The sequence below is a fragment of the Phalangium opilio genome, unplaced genomic scaffold (genome assembly GCF_054372755.1).
Source record: "Phalangium opilio isolate 3A_F unplaced genomic scaffold, DU_Popi_V2 ptg000105l_1, whole genome shotgun sequence".
Lineage (NCBI taxonomy): Eukaryota > Metazoa > Arthropoda > Arachnida > Opiliones > Phalangiidae > Phalangium > Phalangium opilio.
The window spans coordinates 6026429-6049145 of record NW_028324207.1 but is presented as its reverse complement, the minus strand read 5'-3'; the positions used below and the strand labels follow the sequence as shown (position 1 = coordinate 6049145).

Below are 22717 nucleotides of genomic sequence, written 5' to 3'. Positions count from 1 at the left end.
TTTTAACATGAAACATGTGCATCATTTACATGTACACGCGTTACAAGTGGGGTGGCGTAGCGGTTAGCGCTTTCGCCTCGCAAGAAGAGGATCCCGGGTTCGATCCCGGACTGTGGCACCGGGTGAAAATCTGGGAACAAATCCTTCTGCGTAGAGTTTGCAAGTTCTCTCCCCGCTTGTTAAAGGCGTTTTCCTCCGCGGTCTAACCCGGTTTCTCCTTTCCATCTATACTTGCAGAGGTTAACGGTAATAGTTAGAATAGGGCGCTGTAGGTTAGCTGTGGCATAGGGGCTAGCCATCACCCCTTTATGCAATGTAAAGGGACCCACCTGTAAACAAGCCACAGGCTTAGAGTGGAAATCCCTTCTTAGACTAAGCTTAGATTATTATTATTATTATTATTGTTATTATTTTATTTTCTCTCAAAAAGTTACAATAATGTTGGGAATTTAGTCCTATGAAGAGAGTAAAATTGACAGATAATCGTTGATAGCTGATAAAATAAAAACGTATGAAAACTTTACAAAACGAGTTTGTTAATTGTAAAGTCCTCGAAGTTTTAAAAATTAAAGTGTTGTATAGCTCTCAAAGATCACGATCAATCTACAGATTTTTTCCAAACAAATAACTAGATCACAATCATATGGCCTATGTTATTTTCCGCTTCGTAATATTTGCAATTGTAAAATATAAAATTTTTAGCTCATCTAGCCAAGTTTTTTCAGACATCAGTGTATTTGATTCTCCTAAAAGCAAATGTTAGTCGACAGTAAAACCTAGTATCCCTTAAAAGGCATTTTTTCTAGAACTACTATTGAGAGCAAAATACTGTTGAAAAATATTTTGAGCAAATTAAATTTTGGTGAAAATAACCAATATAAGAATGTTTTCAAATAATTGGTGTATTATAATTATATCTTCAAAAGTGAAAATTTTAATATCTGTACTTCAGGCAATAAATTTTCAACACTTATCTTTCACACTTTCCCGTCTTTGTCTACAATGAAAGTTTTCATTAATATTTGTTACTTCAGTCTTAATATTAGTTAAAATAGTTCAGAAACCATAGGAGAGAAAAAGTCCTTGGGCGTTGCGCGTCCACAGTTCTCTAGCTTCATCATCACTAGTCGGCAATCTAGCTTAATTTCCAGCAGTCAGTAATCTAGCTTCACTACCAACAGTTGCTAGTCTAGCTTCATTACCAGCAGTTGCTAGTCTAGCTTCAGTACCAGCAATCGGTAATCTAGCTTCATTACCAGCAGTCGGAAATGTCGCTTAATTACCAGCAATCGGCAATCTAGCTTAATTACCAGCAGTCGGTAATTTAGCTTAATTACCAGCAGTCGGTAATCTAGATAATTACCAGCAGTCGGTAATCTAGCTTAATCAGAATAAGTCGGTAATCTGCTTAATCAGAATAAGTCGGTAATCTAGCTTAATCAGAATAAGTCGGTAATCTAGCTTAATCAGAATAAGTCGGTAATCTAGCTTAATCAGAATAAGTCGGTAATCTACCTTAATCAGAATAAGTCGGTAATCTAGCTTAATCAGAATAAGTCGGTAATCTAGCTTAATCAGAATAAGTCGGTAATCTTGTTAAATCATTTTGTCTAGAGAGTGGGGGGACTTTGTATTCTCTCCTTGGATGGGGGGAAATGACCGGGGATTTTGTACGTTTTCAAGCCGTATCTTTTGTCATGATCAAGTACGTCTAACAACAAACTTGTAATCAATTCTATTTCCAGTCAGCTCTGTGCATTTCTTCTTTCGCCCTTGTCATTGCCTTACTCATAAAAAAGTCCAGGAATGAATCGTTTTAAGACGCCTGAGAAGTCATCAGTTATCATGTCGATTATAAATTCAAGGTGAATCGGCCGTGTTGTGAAGCATACCACCAACCAAGCGATATAGACTTTGAACTTTCCCCGACCATGACCTGTCATGAACCTAAATGGACGTCATAATCATTTCCGCACCTCAAAAAAGCACTGACTGGATGGACGAGAGCTTATATATTCGCTGTTGCTCGAGTATTTTATCAGACTTGATTGGTGTCGCCAACTATTACTGGAGTGGAAGAAAATTGGAAAAACCTACACAGACAATCTAGAAATTTGTCTTAATCCAATTTATTTGTTTAACTACATTTCTTGGTGTCATAATTATTTTTTATCCTACGCACGCTTTACGCAAACGCGTTATCGATCATCATGTAAAGGAAATATACTTTTGGGGAAAACTTGCGCATATTTATTTTTTTATTCATTTACATATAAAAACAAGTTTCATTGCCCGAAATAAGTCTCTAAGCAAATCCACAAGCGCTTTACATATGACCTTAATAAAAATCCAATATAGTTGTGCAAGTGTTTTCCCTTTTCTTGTGAACAATACATATGGCAATCGCGCGGAATTTAGCTAACACGAAGCCATTAAAACATGTAAAGTCCAAGTACGTTCTGATAAAAACCTTTTCTTATAACTAAATTAGCCTACCTAAACGCCTCATTCTTGTGAAAGTTGGAGTCCGGGTTACAGTAAGAAAACCGTATTATGTTCCATGGGAAAACTTACATCAAGAAGAAAATAATTCTCAGGAACGTTGGCAATACTTTGTATATATATATATATATAATTTATAATTACAAGAATAATTCACTTTTCAGAAATGAATAATTTACAGCGGCCGATCAATAGAATGGCTCACTTTCATTAAAATTGTTAGCTTATATGGTAAATTTAAGTGGAATACTCTGGCGCATTTTTCACTGCGAAGAAAGTTTGGAAGAATGTCGGCTGACACTGCTAAATATGAAGAGGTTTATCGTGACAGATTTTTCAAGTACAGGTAGGTCCACTTTTTTTTTTAAATTTTACAGGACCGGTAAATGCGTTGATCAAGTGAAGAAAATGGCAAAGACGATTATGTTTATTTTCTACATTTACTCTTACAACAGATTTACGGAAGAAGTTTATTTCCATTTTGGAATCCTTGAGGTAAAAATCTTTTATATATTTCATAGAGTGATTCGGTTTGTTTTATTGTACATTTGTTTATTATACACAATTACAATTCACTATTGAATTTGACCAAACTCGGAACAGGAAAATATTGTCTCGCTGAATTGGTCTCACCAATTTGGTCGCGGGACTATTTGGTCTCGTGATATTTTGGTCCCGTGATTTTTTGGTGTCGTGATTTTTGGTCTCGGGACCATTTGGTATCGTGATTATTTGGTCTCGGGACCATTTGGTATCGTGATTATTTGATATCGTGATTATTTGGTTACCTAGTTAGTTGCCAACTTTACCAAAACAATGATCCCAATAATTCGTTTCCACAATTTCCAAAATATTGTCATATTAATTAGCTGCCACCTTTTCCAAAATGTTTCCATTATTATTAATAAATTGTTCGTGCTAAGAGGCGGACCTTTCATCCTCTTTATATAAATAATCTTCCTAGCTCCAAACAAGGTTGGGTTGGGTTAAGTTTGGTTTATTTGGGTTAGGTTAGGTTTGGTTTGGTTTATTTGGGTTAGGTTAGGTTTGGTTTGGTTTATTTGGGTTAGGTTAGGTTTGGTTTATTTGGGTTAGGTTAGGTTTGGTTTATTTGGGTTAGGTTAGGTTTGGTTTATTTGGGTTAGGATAGGTTGGGTTGTGTTAGGTTTGGTAAGGTTAGGTTTTGTTAGGTTAGGTTAGGTTTGGTTTATTTGGGTTAGGTTTGGTTAGGTTAGGTTAAGTTAGGTTAAATTTGGATGGGTCCAGTAAAATGGGTGATAATTTTTTTAACGAGACTTAAGTGTCCAGAGACCAATTTGTCCCGAGACCCAATTGTTCCGGGACCAATTTCTCCCGAGACCCAATTGTTCCGAGTCCAATTTGTCCCAAGACCAAATCGGCGAGACCAAATTGTCGCTGACCGGACCAAACGTGGTTTGTTGTACTAGGTTTTTTAAAGAGGTTTTGTTGCGTTTCGTAAATTCCTAATATTATGCTTCCTAAAAATGTTCAATTCTTGCCGTTTAACAATTTTATACCTTATCATTCACTACCAATTTGGCATCGTTTAATAGAAAACGAACGATGTAGAAAACGTTAGTTCTCTTCAAAAGTGATTTCTCTAAACACGGGCTAGTTATAAACTAAATGAACGCTTTGTTCTGCATTTTCTTTATGTTAAATGAGGACAGTATTTTAGCGGGAAGCCTTCACATGAGCAGTTCCCGTATGAGCGGATTTCATAATAGCGGTCCTCATAACAGCAGGTCCCTAGATAGCGGTTCCCGAAATGGCAATTTACCCGTTACAGCAATTACCGATACAGCGGTTCTCGTAAACGCGGCGTACCGTTACAGCAATTCTCTAAAGAGCGGAAAAACAGATATGCGAAAAACGATAGTTGTTTGTTATGGTGTAAGCTGGCCCAGCTGGGTTATATGAACTCAAAAAGAACTAGGTCAGATATGGATAATTAGGTTAGGTTAAAGTTGATTATTTGAACTAAATAGTAACAGGTCAAGTTAGGTTTTATTTCGATTGGTTAGACTTATGTTAGTAATATTTTGGAAATAGTGTAACAATGTTACGCCTTTTCCAAAAAATTACTGTTTACAATTATCTACTTCTCAAATAAAATAACCTTTCTCGAATTATTTTTCTATCGTGGTATGAGAATTGTAAACTGATACAGCCTCAAGAATAGTTCAATATTTAAGTGTACTTTTGAAAAAAAAAATCATAAACAGGATCCGTTATTAGGTCACATTACTGATTAAATGATCATAGAAAGAGGTAGCTTTTCAAACCAACGAATACAACTGTATTGTTAAGAAATACGCAAAACTCAACAAAACACTGCTAGTTCCCAAAATAGCAGCTGCTATTTCTAAAACAGCAATTTTGAAAAACACCCCTGTTTTTTTGGAATCGCGGTTGCTATTTCAAGAACTGCTCTATCGGGAACTGCTCATACGAGGTACACCCATTTTAGCATATCGTTTGCCTTAGAATATGGAAACCACTCTACATTAAGCTCCGTCATTATTGGTCGAGATATGTCAACTAGACTGATACAGACAGTGTCAAAATACCTTTTCCAAACCTGCATCCCCGAAATTTGCATTATAAAATTAAGAATCCCGAGGATAGGCAAAAGTGGTTATTTAGATAGCAAAATTTAAATTGGAGCTTAATATAGAGTTTTAGACGATAACTTAAAACGAAACTAATACCTTGTTATCAATGTAGGAGTTCATAGACTTTCCCGTAATAAACAAAACAATTTCTGACATCGTGGAATTCATTCGAAAAATCCATAACTTTACGTAATTATTTCCTATGGTACATAAAATAGTTCATGTTTTAAATGATTTTTTTAACAGCGCTGTTTTAACACCGATAACTTACGAGAATCTCATAAATGTTTCAAACGGCGGAGTATTAGAAACCGTAAGATAGAAAGTTTTAAAGATTAATCGCGATGTTATTTGAGGGCAAGAACGGCTTCATCCCTCATGTAGAGGAAATACCTCTACATTGTAGGGGAAATACCTCTACATTGTAGGGGTAATACCTCTACATTGTAGGGGAATACCACTACCTTGTAGGAGAATACTACTACCCATTAGAAGCCATTGCTCTAATATAATGCTAAACAACCCGTCACTGTTCATTTGCTTGATTGACTTTCAGAGTTTGGACATCTTGGTTGTTCCAGTGGATATTACCTCTTTCGACAAGGTCATAGGATTTGTTTCTGGTGGATTCATCGAATACTACGAGACGATTATATTGTCAGCGGCACCGAAATTGTCAAGATCAAGTTCGCTATCATTCTTGTCAATGGATTTAACCGTACGCTTTGTCAAGATCGCGAACGTGTAACTCCACACTTCTAATCAATTATTTTTCCAGTCGGCTTTGTGCATTTGCTTTTCCGCCATTGTCATGTCCTTACTTTTGTCTCACAAATTGTGGCACGCGATCATAACAAAGCCTAGGAATAAATTAAGACAAGCAATCTTGCGATTTCTTACTGTGCTATGGGATATCTTTTCGTTATTTTTCTTCGAGCGTAAGAAGTTTTATCTCTCACTAATTACAATTTATTTAAGAAATACATGTCTCGTGTCATTTAGCGTACCCAGGTAAATTGGAACACATTTCCGAGAGTATTGCGTGCGCATTTTGGGTAATTGGCGTCACTTTCATTGGATTCTTCATGAGTTGTTTCCTCAAGTCCGAGTTCTTCGATGAGAAATATTTCTACATCGAAACGTTCGAAGATGTTCAATATTTGCAGAAACACGCCAATGTTGAACCACTTATGCTTAAGGACGGATTGGTTTACAGATTTCTTACCAAGAAGGTCAGTGTTAGTTTTTTTACAATAACAGTTCGGGGGTCTCATAAATAAGTAACTTTCCCATTTCAGGCCAAACAAGATGAAGACTATCATAATTGGGTAAAAAACGACTTGAATGATAATAATTTTTGCAAATTTCCTGATTTGGTTTTCATGGAAATGTACGAGGAAATTCTGAGTGGTCAGAAAACTTTAATCATCAACAAACGACTGCTGACTTCATTTTTTGGTTTTGCTCTTTCCATGAGTGAAGCCAAAGACCCATATAAAGGATTCCATTTTTCCAAATCACTTAAAAATGATTATACTGTTTTTCCCGTTAATCCATCCGTTTTGACCAATCCGGTTTTTCGAGAGAATAACGAAAAAGGGTACGAGAAATGAAATGGGAAAAATTCCTTAAATTAGATATAATTCGGTTTTTTCATTCAGGATGCTAATGTTTTTCGAAAGTAAACCCACAAAATATTTCAATTTCCCGCTTAATTATGCAATGGATTTTGTCAAATGGGAACGTCCAATGAAAACCGTGTCTGATTTGAATATATTCGCCGTAGCAGGCGTGTTCTACATTTATCTATTTGGGATAACGATTTGCGTCGCCGTGTTTTTCATAGAACTAATCCTCGGATGGAAGTCCTATAAGATGCCACGTAAAAGAAACTTATTGGGACAATTGAAAGCTTAAAGAGTAAGTAAAGACATTTTGAGCACTCCTTAAATTTCTATAGAAATCATACATTTCTATAGATTTCAACGTCCTCATTCAGAATAAAATAAATTTTCACCAAAAATCCACCTCTAAATATTTAAAAATTAACTTCAAATATTGATAAAAAAGAGGCGCTAGAATTGCCGCCAAATAGAATTGAATTTGTCTCTGCTGTCTGACGTCATAGCTTAGGGATTTAGACCGCTCTGATAGTAGTAAAATTGGTACTTTTCTTTCCATATTTTCCCACCAGTTAGTATCTCGCCTCCTACTGCTTACAAGCGTGTTATACGCGGGCCGCGGGGACCGGCGGGGTAACGCGGTGCTTTCGGCCCGGCATCGGCGATGTCAGCCGATGAAGCGATTATCCCATACGGTCGCCGAGGCTTAAACATGGTTTTGATTTTACTCTCTCGGTTTAAATACTATTCATTTTATCTTAATTTTAAATTACAAAACGTTCTAAAACACGTCCATCGTAGTTTATTTTACAAGTTAACTCATGGCGCCAAACATTGCAACTGCTCATAAGGTGTGAAAAGGCTAATATTGAGGTTTAGTTGGAAACCGAAGCGGTCTGGGAGTTTTTCACTAGCCGCGGTAGTATTTGGTAGTATCCAGTCAGAAATATTATGTTAGAGGGACTGAATTAGACACGCCTTCCCATAACAAACCAATGCATTATACCAGCCAATAACGGAGCCACCTCTCTTGACGTCAGATCTATATTGCACGTGTTCAATGTTTACAAAAGTTGCCTTTTCTAAATCTCGTTTTGTTTTCATTATAATTCAATAACCGCTCGTCAGAATTTTATAAAACTTTAGAAATGAACATTTTTCAGTTCATATTTACCAAAAATGAAGGAATTATCATTTCCAAGAAAATGTCTTTACTTACTCTTTAAATGTACACATAATAAGTCAGTTTCCCACCTTATGGATTTTAAGGCCATTATTCACCTTATACTCTATTAAATTGGATAAGATTTGTTTTTAACACGCGTCATTTATGTACTGTACAAACATTCAATAGTAATAAAAAATTAATATTAATAATTTCTCAATATTTATAATTGTTTATTTTGAGAATATATTTCTGGCGGGTGTACGTACCTCATATGAGCAGTTCTCTGTAGAGCAGTTCTCGAAATAGCAACCGCGATTCCAAAAAAACAGTTTTTCAAAACTGCTGTTTTAGAAATAGCGGCAGCTGTTTTGAGAAATAGCAGTGTTTGTCTTGAGTTTCGAGCATTTCTTAACAATACACTTATATTCGTTGGTTTCAAATACTACCTTTTCCGTGATCATTTCATCAGGAATGTGACCAAATAAAACATCATGTTTTTGGTAGATTATTGTAAACAGTAATTTTTTGGAAAAGGCATATTATAATTCGAGAAAGGCTATTTTATTTCGGAAGTAGATAATTGTAAACAGTAATTGTTTGGAAAAGGCGTAACATTGTTACACCATTTCCAAAATATTACTAACCTAACCTAACCTAACCAGACCTAATACTATTTAGTTGAAATAATCAACTTTAACCTAACCAAATTATCCATATTATTTTTGAGTTCTTATAACCCAGCTGGGCCAGCTTACACCATAATAAACAACTATATTTTTTCGCATATCTGTTTTTCCGCTCTTTAGAGAACTGCTGTAACGGTACGCCGCGTTTACGAGAACCGCTGTATCGGTAATTGCTGTAATCAGGGGTAAATAACGAAAGGAGTTAGAGACGCTAGCTTCCGTAGTGTAGAATACTGTGGGACTTTCAAACGTAGACACAGAAAAGAGAAAACGCCTCGGTCGCGCCGCCTATAATTCAAAATAAGTATGATATTTTGCAACCAATAGCGTGGCAGCAAAGATTCGAAAGGCATGCTGGGATATCGATTTTCTCCTGTCTGTTAGTGTTCGTCTGCTTACGACTGAGTGACAATTAGGGTTAGAGTAAAGTTTATTCATTAAGGTGCACTTGAATTAGAAACAGGCAACTTTAAAGTTGGTAAATTCCTTATTCGATAATGAAATGGAATTAAATGTCGTTTTTGCATCCTTCAATACAGTTTTAGTTGTTTTAATTTCTTTAGTCACAGATACAGTCGATGATCCTGATCCCACAGTTCCCACTAAGCCTTGGCTCACTGGGCCGACTCTGTAACCGCGCACTTACGGCAAAAAGAGTTTGATCACATTTTGAGGATTTCCCCGGCTTCAAATTGCAAATTGTTGACTTATCTTTCTTCTTTAAATCGCTGTTTACTCGCGATTGAATATAATAATTATATTGGGTTGATTTATGAGACGACTTCACAACATCGACAGTTCGACACCCGCCATTTTACTTTACCCAGAATACCTTGCGGTGCGAGATTTTAAGGCAAAACTTTTAAGGTTCTGCTCTTATTTACAATACAGTTCCAAAGATGGCACTACGTTAGTTACAAATTCTATGACGTTTCAAGGTCCCACTGTATTCTACACTACGGAAGCTAGCGTCTCTAACTCCTTTCGTTATTTACCCCTGCTGTAATGGGTAAACTGCCATTTCGGGAACCGCTATTTAGAGAACTGTTGTTATGAGGACCGCTATTTTGAAATCCGCTCATATGGGAACTGCTCATATGAAGGCTTCCCTTTCTGGCTCAGTTAAAATGAGCGAATTTATTTGATTTTAAGAAATGGTTGTTTGTAGTGAATTTATTTTCTTTCTCCCACTACAAACTACTCTGGGCCTCTTCATCGCGTAACGAAATTGGGTAGGGTTAGCGAGGGCTTACCTTTCTTCGTTTGTCTAGGGGATTTTCTTTAAAACTGTAGGCAAAGGAGCAAAGACGGACTACCATGGTCTTGGGTTCGCAAACCATTTATTTGACAATAAGTAATTGACTTTTAAACTAATTAATGAGCAACAAATGTATGAAATATAAAAAGTACTTATGGAGACGTTTGTTCAGCTATGGTGTCTTCCTTGTCGCACGCAAGCATTATGATAATGGTGGGATGACGTTTTTAACGCGGATGAGCGTATAACCGATCTAGCATGCGCCGATATTTACAGTGTTCGCGCTTATGCCTTTCAAGTGATCACCAGTATAACTCCGCCGTACTCAAGCTTCCCGTCAGTCCGTCATTTTTCAAATTTTTTCGGTTGTAACCAATTCTCCATCCTTCACTCTCAGTCTTTTTCAAATCTTATTTTTGAAAATGTAGTTAGACACGTGATTCGATTGGTCCAATTAGAGTTATCATCGGCCACGAACGTCACAAGTGGCGTACGTGACCGACTAACCGTCACGTATACAAAAGAAGAATACCTTGCCGTGGAGTTTGACGAGGGTAACCCTGTTTTAAGCCGCTAGGCGCCAGTCAGACGACCTAGCCATTCTTTATGTTTGTATTACTGTGTTACTAGTTATAGAAGGTCTATACGTAACATGGTGGTAAGCTAGGCCGAAGACCTCCCCCCATGATTCGAAACTAAGGCGACACTTCCTTTCCCAGTCCTGGGTGACCAGCGTCCAGGACCAAGAAAAAGATCTTGAAGATCGTAGATAAGATAGACTATGGCTTTGAAAAGTACGGATTGTTACTGAGATTACAGGTAATAAAAGAGCTTAAGTTTCCATTGATTTTTTCCATACCTAATACCATTTGATGGTGAGCCATGGTTTTTAGCTCTCCCTCATTCAGGTGCACATAAAGATCTTTCTATCTGATTGAAAACAACCAATTTTTGTATAAAGTCACTGTATTTTAAAGGAAGGAGTTTGTGAAAGTAGCAGCCAGAACTAAAAACTGTGGTTTTGAGGAAAGTCAAATAACATTTACTCAAAATTGCATCAAAGAAAAAAATAATGCATCATAGGTAAAATTTATAATTATTTAAATTTTGCTGCGCGATAGTCCTGCAACGATATGTTTTATTTTAAGATTATAAGGCTAGATTTCACTGGGCAAAAACGCGGCGCAAAGCGGCGCAAAATATTTTCAATTTGGCGGAAAGTTAGCGACATTTCCGCGACAGGTTTTCACTAAAGACGTTTTTCGGCGTTTTGTTTTTCGCGGATTTATTTAGCGCATGCGCATCTAGCGGTAAGAAGACTTCCGTCAAAGCAAAGGACAAAGTTCGCGAAAATAGATAGCGCGAGACTACGTTAAAACTCCACCACAAGACCGAAAGTGATTGGCTACTATTTCGCGTTTTTATAAATAACGGCGGAAAGATAGAACTTCAATTCCGTGCATTTCCACGTAAAATCGCTAGCTTTCCGAAATATTTTATGTAAAATATTTTTACGCACACTGCGCGGAAGGCCGTTTCCGCCGCGTTTTTGCCCAGTGAAAGCTAGTCTTTACAGTTTCGTGTCGAATTACTTTTTTTTGTTCTCACGTTAAACGTAAATTCTTCATCATTGGAAGGTTAGGAATAATGTAGACACATATTTCATGAAGCTATCTATTTTGGAAAGTACACGAAATTGAATTAGATGCATCATGAAAGTCCTTAAGCAAAGTCACATGGATGATATATGGCACTGAATATTATAATAAAGCGTTGCCCCCGATTTATATAGTTTTACGTCTGCAATGTTTGCCAATACATATTTACACAAAGAATTTTGTTGTAGCAAGAATGTACCGACGCAAATCCACAAAAACCATAAGTAAAATCAAATAGAGTTGAGCGTGTTTAATAATTTTCCTTATGAACACTACACAACGCAAATACATACAGAAAAGTTAGCAAACACAAAGTGAGTAAAACGCGTTACGGAAATGACAAAATAATTCTCAGTGGCGTTCGCAATATTTTTTGTATAAAATTTCATTTATCAGAGGCGTAGAACTTTCCGCAAAATGTAATTCAAATAAGGAGCTTCCTTTCACTCTGTTCTAACTATTTTGCGCGTTTTTCAATACCAAGTAGAATTTCAAGTATGTCAGCCGCCACAGCTAAATATGAAATGATCTACCCCGACAGATTTTTCAAGTACAGGTACGTAAACAGTACTCGTTTTAAATTTTCCAGGACCTGTATACGCGAAGCACGAATGCAGAAAATTTTCAAAATAATCATTTATATTTTCTACATTTTCTCTTACAACAGATTTACCGAACAAGTTTATTTTTATTTTGGAGTGCTTGAGGTAAAAATCCTTTATATAGTTCATAAAGCGGTTTTATTATGATTGATTATATGTTTATTTGTAACGCACAGTTAAAACTCATTACTGAATTTAACAAAACTGCATGGTTATTATTAGTAGCACTAGCACTAGGAAGAGCTTTTTAAAGAGGCTTTTTTGAGTTTGCCTTCCAAAAACGTTCAATTCTCGCCTCTTAGCAATTTTAGGCCTCGTTTACTTGAAAAGGAAATATGTAGAAAACATAAGTTTCTTGAAAGCCTTATCACCAGATATTTGGAATACTTAGTGGTTAAGATAGATAAATTTAAAAGGTTGAAAATAAAGTTTTAAACAATCACTTCAAACGAAACAAGTACCTTTTTTATCTATCTAGGAGTTAAAAGAGTTTCCGCTATTAATGAAATCAATATCTGACTTCGTGGAATTCAGCCGAAAAATCCATAACTTTACGTAATTGCTTGATAAGCTTCGAAAAATAGTTCATGTTTTCAATATAAGTTTTTTTCATTAGCGCTTTTTTAACACCGATAACCTACGAGAATGGCATTAAGGTTTCCAAAGGTGGAGTAATAGACACCGTAAGTTGCAAACTTTTAATGAATAATCGCTATGTTAATTGAGAGAAACTACGGATTCATCCTCCGCGTATTGGTAATACACCTACATTGTAGAATATTGCTAATACCCCTTTGAAGCTATTGGTCTAGTATAACGCTATACAACCCTGTCACTGCTTAGTGTTCATTTTCTTGCCTAACTTTCAGAGTTTGGATGTAATGGTTGTTCCAGTGGATATAAGCTCTTTCGACAAGGTCAAAGGATTTGTTTCTGGTGGTGTAATTGACTACTACGAGACGATTATATTGTCAGCGACACCGAAATTGTCAAGATCGACTTCGATATCATTCTTGTCAATGGATTTAATCGTACGTTTTGCCAATTAGAGAGCTGCATGGTAACGGTAAATTTTCTTTTACCGTGGTAACCCTGGAAAACCGTTTTTCCTACTAATATCTCAATTTCGTATCGAGAATGGACGGAAAACACCAATATGAAATGAAAGTGGTTAAGTTGATTTACAAATTTGTTTGAAAATGGTTGGTAACTGGATAGAACCTATTTTCTATGGAAGATCCTAAAATTCAAAAAATATTTTTAAAGGGTTTTACCAGAGAGTAATGGCAGCTTTCTGCCTTTGATTGTACCAGTCTATATGGTAATATAATATAATTATGGGGTGGCGTAGCGGTTAGCGCTTTTGCCTCGCAGCAAGAGGATCCTGGGTCCGATCCCGGACTGTGGCACCGGGTGAAAATCTGGAAACAAATCCTTCTGCGTAGAGTTTGCAAGTTCTCTCCCCACTTGTTAAAAGGAGTTTTCCTCCGCAAAACTTGCTGAGGTTAACGGTAATAGTCTGTATAGGGCACTGTAGGTTAGCTGTGGCATAGGGGCTAGCCACCACCTCCTATGCATTGTAAAGGAGGAGTACCACTAATACTCATCTCACCTACTTCGTTGTTGCCTAGCTAGCTAACAGTTTTATAGCCTATACCTTTCCCTATAGCACACAAGGTTCAAGGCTAATATAGCTGGTCAATCAGTTCATTGTAAGTTTTCGTGAAAAATTCTCAGAAATATGTATTTTGGGGAGTGACTCTGGTCGGCGGGTAACTAGGAGTCCCTCAGTCTAAGCCCGGAGGGTTTCACAAGTTGTTGAGCACCCAGGTTTTTTCTAAAATTCCCGATAAACAGGTATTGCAGTGGTAATTTTGGCCCACATTAAGACGCTTAAGGGTGGTATTCTTTCGAACACAACACCTCTACTGCCCTCCAGTTCCCAGAAATTTTCAGAATCTGGGAATTTCTAATTTGAACCCCTTTCTGTATGGAACTAATTACGTAGTTTGTATGTATTATTGAATTTTAGTAGTGGTATGGAAATGTTAACCTTTGAAATTGAAATGCAGATCGCTATTGTAAGTGTAACTCCAAACGTCTACTCAATTCTATTTCCAGTCGGTTTTTGCATTTGTTTTTTCGTTATTGTCATTTCCTTGCTTTTGTCTCACAAACTGTGGTACGCGATCATAACAAAGCCTAGGAATAAATTAAGCCAAGCAATCACGCGATTTCTCACTGTGTCATGGGATATCTTTTCAATATTTTTCTTCGAGCGTAAGAAATTTTATCTCTCAATAATAACAGTTTACGTAAGAAAAACGTATAACTCGTGTCATGTAGCGTACCCAGGTAAATTGGAACACATTTCTGAGAGTATTGCGTGCGCATTTTGGTTAATTGGTGTCACTTTCATTGGATTCTTTATGAGTTGTTTCCTCAAGTCCGAGTTCTTCGATGAGAAATATTTCTACGTTGAAACGTTCGAAGATGTTCAATATATGCAGAGATACGCCAAAGTTGAACCACTTATGCTTAAAGACGGATTGATTTACAGATATCTTAGTGAGAGGGTCAGTGTTCGTCTGTTATTAAACCAGTTCGGGGTTTCTCTCAAAGAAATAATGTTCCCCTTCAGGCGAAACAAGATGAAGACTATGATAACTGGATAAAAAATCATTTGAATGAGAATAATTTTTGCGAAGCTTCTGATATGGTTTTCATGGAACGGTACGAGGAAATTCTGAGTGGTCAGAAAAATTTGCTCATAAACGAACGAGTGCTGACTGCGTTCTTCGGTTTCGCTCTTTCCGTGACCGATACCAAAGACCCATATAAAGGATTCCATTTCTCCAAATCACTTAAAAATGATTATGCGGTTTTTCCTGTCAATTCGTCCGTTTTAACCAACCAGTTGTTTCGTGATAATAACGAAAGAGGGTACGAGAAATTAAATTGGCGAAATATCTTAAATTCGCAATAATTTGGGTTATATCTTTCAGGATGCTAGTATTTTTCGAGAGTAAACCCTTAAAATATTACGATTTCCCCCTTGATTATTCTATGGATTTTGTCAAATGGGAACGTCCAATGCAAACCGTGTCTGATTTGAATATATTTGCTGTAGCTGGCGTGTTCTACATTTATCTATTTGGGATAACGATTTGCGTCGCCGTGTTTTTCATGGAACCAATCCTCGGATGGAAGTCTCATAAGATGCCACACAAACGAAATTTAGTGAGAAGATTTAAAACTTAAATGTACACGTATTTAATAAGGCAGTTTCCCACATTATGGATTTTAACAATCCACCTCATACCCTATTAAATTGGATAAGATTTGTTTTTAACACACCTCATTCCTGTATTGTACAAACATTCAAAAGTAATAATAAAAATTAATATTAATAATATTTAAAATATGTTTTTTTGCAAATATTCCTCTGGTATGTTTTTTTGCAAACATTCCTCTGGTATATTTTTTTTGCAAACATTCCTCTGGATTAGTTAAAATTGGCAAATTTATTCCATTTTCAGAGATAGTTATAAGCACTGTAAATATGTAACCCCCTTACTTATCTGTTTTTTTATTTCATATTACATACCTATTCCAATAAAAAATTGGATAAGGTAAATCTTTATGGTGTCATTCCTTTAGTGTACAAGCATTGAAAAATATATTAAAAATTTGAGAATTCTTCTTTAGTTTGTGGGAGTTTTAGTATATTTCTCTCTAAATGGTCACATAGTTAAAAATGTAAAAACCTGATTCTTTCGTCTCAAGAATATCAAGATGAAAACCAAAACCCTATTTCATCCGATAATAAAAACATCAATATGATTATCGATGATCTGAAACTGACTTGGGTACGAAAGTGCGGACAATAATAGTTAAGTTCATTCCAGTGTTTTGCTTAACCATTTTGTAGAGTTATTTTTTCGGAAAAGTAAATGAAAAGCCATGTTCATATAGAAAAGCTAAAAAATAACTACGATGTAGAAACTATATACGTCAAAAAGAGCTTAAGCGTAAACATTACGGTGTATTAAGAATGCTATGTTTCAAAACTAAAGTTAATTATATTTTAATAAGAATTTTCCCACAAAAACTTTAAGAACTGTACAGCAGGTTGTGGATTCATTTCTCGCACACAGCATCATTCCAGCATGAACTTCTTGAGCTCCCCCATTCTGAGCCTTGTTGTAATTGAGTCAACTATTCTATTTGCCAACTATGCAATAGTTGTTCACACTTCGTTCATCTCGATAAGAACTTAGGTTCGGAAATCACAATTGATGTATCAGCAATTAGATTATTAAAAGGAACTAGAGCTACTAAAAGGTTTGGTAAAAATGTGCAGCTTGAGGGCTGGAGTTGAGGCAAAAAACAATCTGGAATAATATATACATCAATTTGCCATAAACGATTGTTTGTCCAATCACTCATCCAGATGGAACTTGACTGACTTAACATCAGCTTCCCACAAGCCTCCAAAGTGTTGTGCTAAGAACTGTTAAAATGCCAGAGCATTCCTTCGTCTGATGTCCTTAGCCCGATCTTCGCCTTTCAGAACGACGTAGACATGGCCTCCAGGAACTCTCATATCTCTCGATTGACGACCATTAGATTAGTGCCACTGTAAGGATATATTTCACAGTCTAGGAGAACGTTTTAAGGCGCCTAAGAAGGCATCAGTTTTCATGTCGCTTAGAATTTCAAGATGAATCGCTGATGTTGTGAAGCGTTCTAAGCAAGCAATATAGACTTTGAAATTTCCCTGACCATGACCTATCATGAACCTAAATGGGCAACATTATCATTTCCGCACCTCAAAAAATTTCTGGCTGGATGTAAGAGCGCTGATCTATTCGTAGTTTATCGAGTATTTTACCGCACTTGATTGGTGTTGCCATGCTTTTCGTAGAACTATTACTGGGGTGGAAAAAAATTGATGAAACCTATACAGAGAATCTAGAAATTTATCTTAATCCAATGTATGTTTCACTAAGTTCTTGGTGTCATAATTAACTTTTTATCCTACGCACGCCTTACCCAAACGTGTTATCGATCATCATGTAAAGGAAATATACTTTTTGGGGAAAAAGGTATGCATATTTATTTTTCTATTCATTTACATATCGAAACCTATTTCGTTGCCCGAATGAAGTCGATAATCAAGTCAACAAGCGCTATGCATATGACCTTAATAAAAAACCAATATAGTTATGCAAGTTGTTTCGTTTTTCCTGTGAACAGTACATATGGCGAATGCACGGAAGTTACCTAACACGAAGTCATTAAAACATGTGAAGTCCAAGTACGTTCTGATAAAAATCTTATCTTTATACTAAATTACTTAAACGTCTCATTCTTGTGAAAATTAAAGATTGGAAACAGTCAGAAATATGTATTATAATTCGTTGAAAAAGTTACGTCAAGAACAAAATAATTCTCAGGAACGTTGGCAATAAATTTCATATATAAATTTTATAACTTCAACAATAATTGACTTTTCAGGAAAGTATAATTTACTGCGGTGGATCAATTTAATAGCTCACTTTCAACTAAAATTTAGCTTATATGGTAAATTTATGTAGTTTTCTTATTGGCGCGTAATTCACTGCGAAGAAAGTTTTTAAGAATGTCGGTCTACACTGCTAAATATGAAAAGGTTTATCCCGAAAGATTTTTCCAGTACAGGTATACGTATGCTCTTTCTTTTTTAAGTTTTACAGGACCTGCAAACACTATGATGAAGTGGTGAAAATTGCCAAGGTGATCGTTTTTATTTCCTATATTTTCTCTTGCAACAGATTTACGGAACAAGTTTATTTCCATTTTGGAATCCTTGAGGTAAAAATATTTTTTATATTTCATAAAGTGACTTATTTTGTTGAGTTCTATGTTTATTTCTTATACTTCATAACTAAATTTGACCAAACTGCATGCCTAATATTATGAGTAGCACTTGGAAAAGCTTTTCAAGGAGATCGCGAATTCCTACCCAAAAAGCCTCCGAAAAAAGTTCAATTGTAGCCACTTAGCAGTTTTAGGCTTTATCATTCACTAGTAATTAGTCATCGTTGTATTGAAAATGAAAGATGTAGAAAACGTTAGTTTCTTGAAAATTTTATTGCCAGGCATTTCTTACGGGTGGGTTCATAGAATAGTGGTTAAAACAGATAAATTTAAATTAAGGTTTAAAATAAAGTTTTAAACATTCACTTCAAACCGATACCTTATTTTATGAAATTATCGATGTAGGAGTTCAAAGAATTTCCGCTATTAATGAAATCACTTTCTGACTTCACGGAATTCAGCCGAAAAATCCATAACTTAACGTAATTAATTGATAAGCTACGTGCAATAATTCATAATTTCAATAAAAGTTATATTCAATAGTGCATTTTTAACACCAATAACCTACGAGAATGTCATTAATATGTACAGCGGTGGAGTATTAGAAACCGTAAGATACAAACTTTTAACGATCAATCGAAAGAAAACTCCGGCTTCGTCCTTTGCCTATTAGAAATACCCCTACATTACTCTAATACCCCTTAGAACTAGAAGCTATTGCTTTAGTATAAATCTAAACAACCCTGTCGCTGGTTATAATTCATTTACCTGAGGGACTTTCAGAGTTTGGACGTCATACTTGCACCAGTGGAAATGACCGCTTTCGCTAGGGTCAAGGGATTTGATTCAGGTGGTTTAATTGATTACTACGAGACGATTATATTATCAGCGGCACCAAAATTGTCAATATCAAGTTCGCTATCATTCTTGTCAATTGATTTAACCGTACGTTTTGAAAAGATCGCGAACGTGTAACTTCACACTTCTAATCAATTCTATTTCCAGTCGGCTCTGTGTATTTGTTTTTTCGCCATAATCATTTCCTTAGTTTTGACTCACAAAGTGTTGCACGTGGTCATAACAAAACCTAGGAATAAATTAAGTCAAGCAATCACACGATTTCTTACTGTGTTATGGGACATCTTATCAATATTTTTCTTTGAACGTAAGAAATTTCATCTCTCAATAATAACAGTTTACGTAAGAAAAACGTATAACTCGTGTCATGTAGCGTACCCAGGTAAATTGGAACACATTGCCGAGAGTATTGCGTGCGCATTTTGGTTAATTGGCGTCACTTTCATTGGATTCTTCATGAGTTGTTTCCTCAAGTCCGAGTTCTTCGATGAGAAATATTTCTTCGTTGAAACGTTTGAAGATGTGCAATTTATGCAGAAACACGCCGGTGTCGAACCACTTATGCTTAAGGACGGATTGGTTTACAGATTTCTTACCGAGAGGGTCCGCGTTCCTTTCCTATATTACCGGTTCCGGTCTCACTCAAAGAAATAATTTTCCCATTACAGGCCAAAGACGATGATAATTGGTTAAAATATCATTTGGATGAGAAAAATTTTTGCAAAGTTCCTGATTTGGTGTTCATGGAAATGTACGAAGAAATTCTGAGTGGTCAGAAAACTTTAATCATCAACAAACAACTGCTGACTTCGTTTTTCGGTTTCGCTCTTTCCATGAGCGAAACCAAAGACCCATTTAAAGGATTGCATTTTTCCGAATCACTTAAAAATTATTATGCCGTTTATCCTGTTAATTCGTCCGTTTTAACCAACCAAATGTTTCGTGAGAATAACGAAAAAGGGTACGAGAAATGAAATGGGCGAAATTTCTTAAATTGGAAATAATTTGGTTTTTTTTCAGGATGCTAGTGTTTTTCGAAAGCAAACTCACAAAATACTACGCTTTCCCGCTTGATTATTCTATGGATTTTGTTAAATGGGAACGTCCAATGAAAACCGTTTCTGATTTGAATATATTCGCAGTAGCTGGCGTGTTTTACATTTACCTATTTGGGATAACGATTTGCGTCGCCGTGTTTTTCATAGAACTAATCCTCGGATGGAACTCTTATAAGATGCCACGTAACAGAAATTTATTAAGATTTAAAACCTAAATGTACACTATTTAATAAGGCAGTTTCCCATTTTATGGGTTTTAATGCCAATATTCAACTTATACCCTTTAAAATTGAATCAGATGGTTTTTAACACGCGTCATTTCAGTAATGTAAGAACATTTAAAAGTAATAATAAAAATTAATATTAATAACTTCACAATATTTATTTTTTTTTTCAGAATATTTCTCTGGGTTGGTTAAAATTTGCAAATTTAATCCATTTTAAGGAAAGGTTATCACTTAAGCACTATAAGTAACTCCCTTACTTATCTGTATGTCTGAATTTCAAAAACGAATAGGCCTCTTATGCAATTATCAACATTTAGTTTAATCGCAGTATTTTCTTATTAAGTAACACTTAAATCCACATACTTCTACATTAATTTTCCTTCAAAACGCTTCCGTTTATTCAAAGTTTCAACAAGCTCTCCCAGCTCGGTCCGCTTTCGTTCTATAATGTCCGATGGTAACAACATCACTTTCCACAGAAAGAGTTCGAGATATTTTCCCACGCGGTGCTTATGTTTCTTTAAACACTATGCAAGACTATTGGATATTTTTACTCCCCAGTAACAAAACCATATGTCAAATTCATCAAATGTATTTCTAAAGTCCTTACAAATACATACAAACTTGGCAAAGTATTGGGACATAAGAGAACCACACTGATTTAAGGATAGAAAAGTAAAAAAAAAACTTAACTGAAGCTGATTTTGAGTTACATGAATTAAAAACAAGTTGATTTTGGTTTCTCTTTGTGTGGAAAGTTTCAAAGCTGATGGTAAAGTAAAATATTACAGAACTTTGGTTTCTCTTGAAGATAATAATGTTTTTGATAAAACTAAGACTCAAGCTACATTTTTTGGATTTAGGTTATTCATATAATGTTTTAAGTAAAACAGCATCTCGCGGTGTTTTTATTCATACATCGACATTTTATTCTCGACTCGGCCATTTCGTTCCATGGTCTACTCGAGATGATTTTCATAAAACCATGCCAAGCCCACCTAAAAAATCGGTAACTATTGATCGCTTTGAAGTGATCACCGAAAGTGCTTCTGACTTACTTGTTCCAATAAAAACATCCCCACTCAGAAAAATTTTAATTTATAAAAAAAATCTTTCAATCTAATTTAAAGTAACTATTTCTTGTAGAAAGTGTAGAAAGTGTAATTTAAAGTAACTTTTTCTTGTAGAAAGTGTAATTTAAAGTAACTATTCCTTGTAGAAAGTGTAATTTAAAGTAACTATTTCTTGTCCAAGTGTAATTTAAAGTAACTATTTCTTGTCCAAGTGTAATTTAAAGTAACCATTTCTTGTTAAAAGTGTAATTTAAAGTAACTATTTCTTGTACAAAGTGTAATTTAAAGTAACTATTTCTTGTAGAAAGTGTAACTTAAGAAAGGCAGTTTATGAAACTAGAAGGAGAAACGAAAAATTGTGGCTTCGAAGTGTACCAAATAATTCTATCAAAATTGTATCAAAGAAAAGTCTTTCATAGGTAATACTGTTATTTAATTTTTTGTTGTGCGATAGCCGATTCAAGATAAGTTTTATGTAAACAAACTGTGCAAACTGTGTATCTAATTTCGTGTGGAACCATTAATTAAATTTGATTGTTCACTCGCTAATGCTAAATCTTTTTCGATCATCATGTACTGATAGGAATAACGTAGACATATATTTGAAGAAGTTATTGATTTTTGAAATTAATCGAAATTGAATTCAACGCATCATGGACGACCTTAAGTAAAGTCACATTTATAATATATGCCCCAAAATATAAAAAACATAAAGCGTTGCCAGAGATTTATTGACTTACCTTGTCAATGTTTGCCAATACATATTTACATTCCATTGTAGCAGAAAGTGTTGATGAAAATCCACTAAACCTTAAGTAAAATCAAATAGATTTTCCTGTTCTTAATAGTTTTCTTTGTGAACAATACCAGAAGTTTATGACTTCTTATTCTGGGAAGTATTGGACTCTAACCATATCCGGAACCATCTCTGTTAGCCAACTTCCTATTAGGTCCGATCACCGCGCCACCTACGGCGCTTCTCTCATTTTGAGCTGGCAGGCTGATTTGGGCGCCAGCAGCGGGCAAGAAACGAAACTTTAAGGTGTGTCCTGTGGTTTGAGGTAACGAATCAGAAACGGTGACAAGAACAGCTGTTTTAATAGAGTTTACTAGAAATTCCGGTCAAACTAGTGTGGGGTCCTAGGCCCACGGATTGTAATGGATTTTCATAGAGTTCTAGACAAACGGCTATTAAACGATTAGCGCTGAAGAAGTTTTGAACACGCCCCACAGTTTGAGTACCACAGCCTCTCGCCGTGGGATTTTCTTTCAGTAGATTAGATAATTTTCCTAGTGGGGAGGAAACTTTCGACCCTCCTTTACGATTCCCATTGGTAATTTTGACTAGCAGGGATGGATACTATATAAAGCCTTAGTGTCCTATACTTCCCAGGATAAGAAGTCATTAACTTCTGTCAATACGCAACGCAAATGCAGAAAAGTTAGCAAACACGAAGTGAGTAAAACGCGAAACGGCCAAGACAATATAATTCTGAGCGCAGTTGAC

General features: G+C 35.7%; 4 protein-coding genes across 12 annotated transcripts; all 4 read left to right on the top strand.

Annotated features, from left to right (window-relative positions):
* Window positions 1–2533: 2533 nt before the first annotated feature.
* Window positions 2534–7979, top strand: LOC149628459 (uncharacterized). The gene is made up of 9 exons (XM_089851747.1): window positions 2534–2848; window positions 2958–2997; window positions 5251–5327; window positions 5385–5451; window positions 5695–5856; window positions 5917–6076; window positions 6141–6370; window positions 6437–6738; window positions 6800–7979. Exons 1-9 carry the CDS (start codon window positions 2790–2792, stop codon window positions 7053–7055), a joined length of 1353 nt encoding a protein of 450 aa, XP_089707873.1. The 5' UTR covers window positions 2534–2789; the 3' UTR covers window positions 7056–7979.
* Window positions 7980–9777: 1798 nt separating this feature from the next.
* Window positions 9778–15550, top strand: LOC149628458 (uncharacterized). 9 transcript variants are annotated; one of them, XR_016374332.1, is made up of 7 exons: window positions 9778–11844; window positions 11927–12086; window positions 12198–12237; window positions 12611–12687; window positions 12749–12815; window positions 13002–13334; window positions 13399–14473. XR_016374332.1 is itself a non-coding variant. In XM_089851378.1 (7 exons), exons 2-7 carry the CDS (start codon window positions 12028–12030, stop codon window positions 14002–14004), a joined length of 420 nt encoding a protein of 139 aa, XP_089707504.1. In that variant the 5' UTR covers window positions 9778–11844; window positions 11927–12027; the 3' UTR covers window positions 14005–14473. The 9 variants fall into 9 exon arrangements, 7 of the variants coding, with proteins under 7 accessions (XP_089707504.1, XP_089707501.1, XP_089707503.1 ...); XM_089851378.1 differs by having other exon boundaries at window positions 13002–13163; window positions 13990–14473; XR_016374333.1 differs by lacking the exon at window positions 9778–11844 and having other exon boundaries at window positions 11899–12086.
* A 2762-nt stretch (window positions 15551–18312) lies between these two features.
* Window positions 18313–19282, top strand: LOC149628457 (uncharacterized). Its single transcript, XM_089851692.1, has 5 exons — window positions 18313–18476; window positions 18538–18604; window positions 18778–18939; window positions 19000–19159; window positions 19260–19282. Exons 1-5 carry the CDS (start codon window positions 18424–18426, stop codon window positions 19280–19282), a joined length of 465 nt encoding a protein of 154 aa, XP_089707818.1. The 5' UTR covers window positions 18313–18423.
* LOC149628456 (uncharacterized) lies at window positions 19265–20209 on the top strand. The gene is made up of 3 exons (XM_089851682.1): window positions 19265–19455; window positions 19521–19813; window positions 19873–20209. The coding sequence occupies exons 1-3, from the start codon at window positions 19309–19311 to the stop codon at window positions 20123–20125; spliced, it is 693 nt and encodes a 230-aa protein (XP_089707808.1). The 5' UTR covers window positions 19265–19308; the 3' UTR covers window positions 20126–20209.
* Window positions 20210–22717: the final 2508 nt, after the last annotated feature.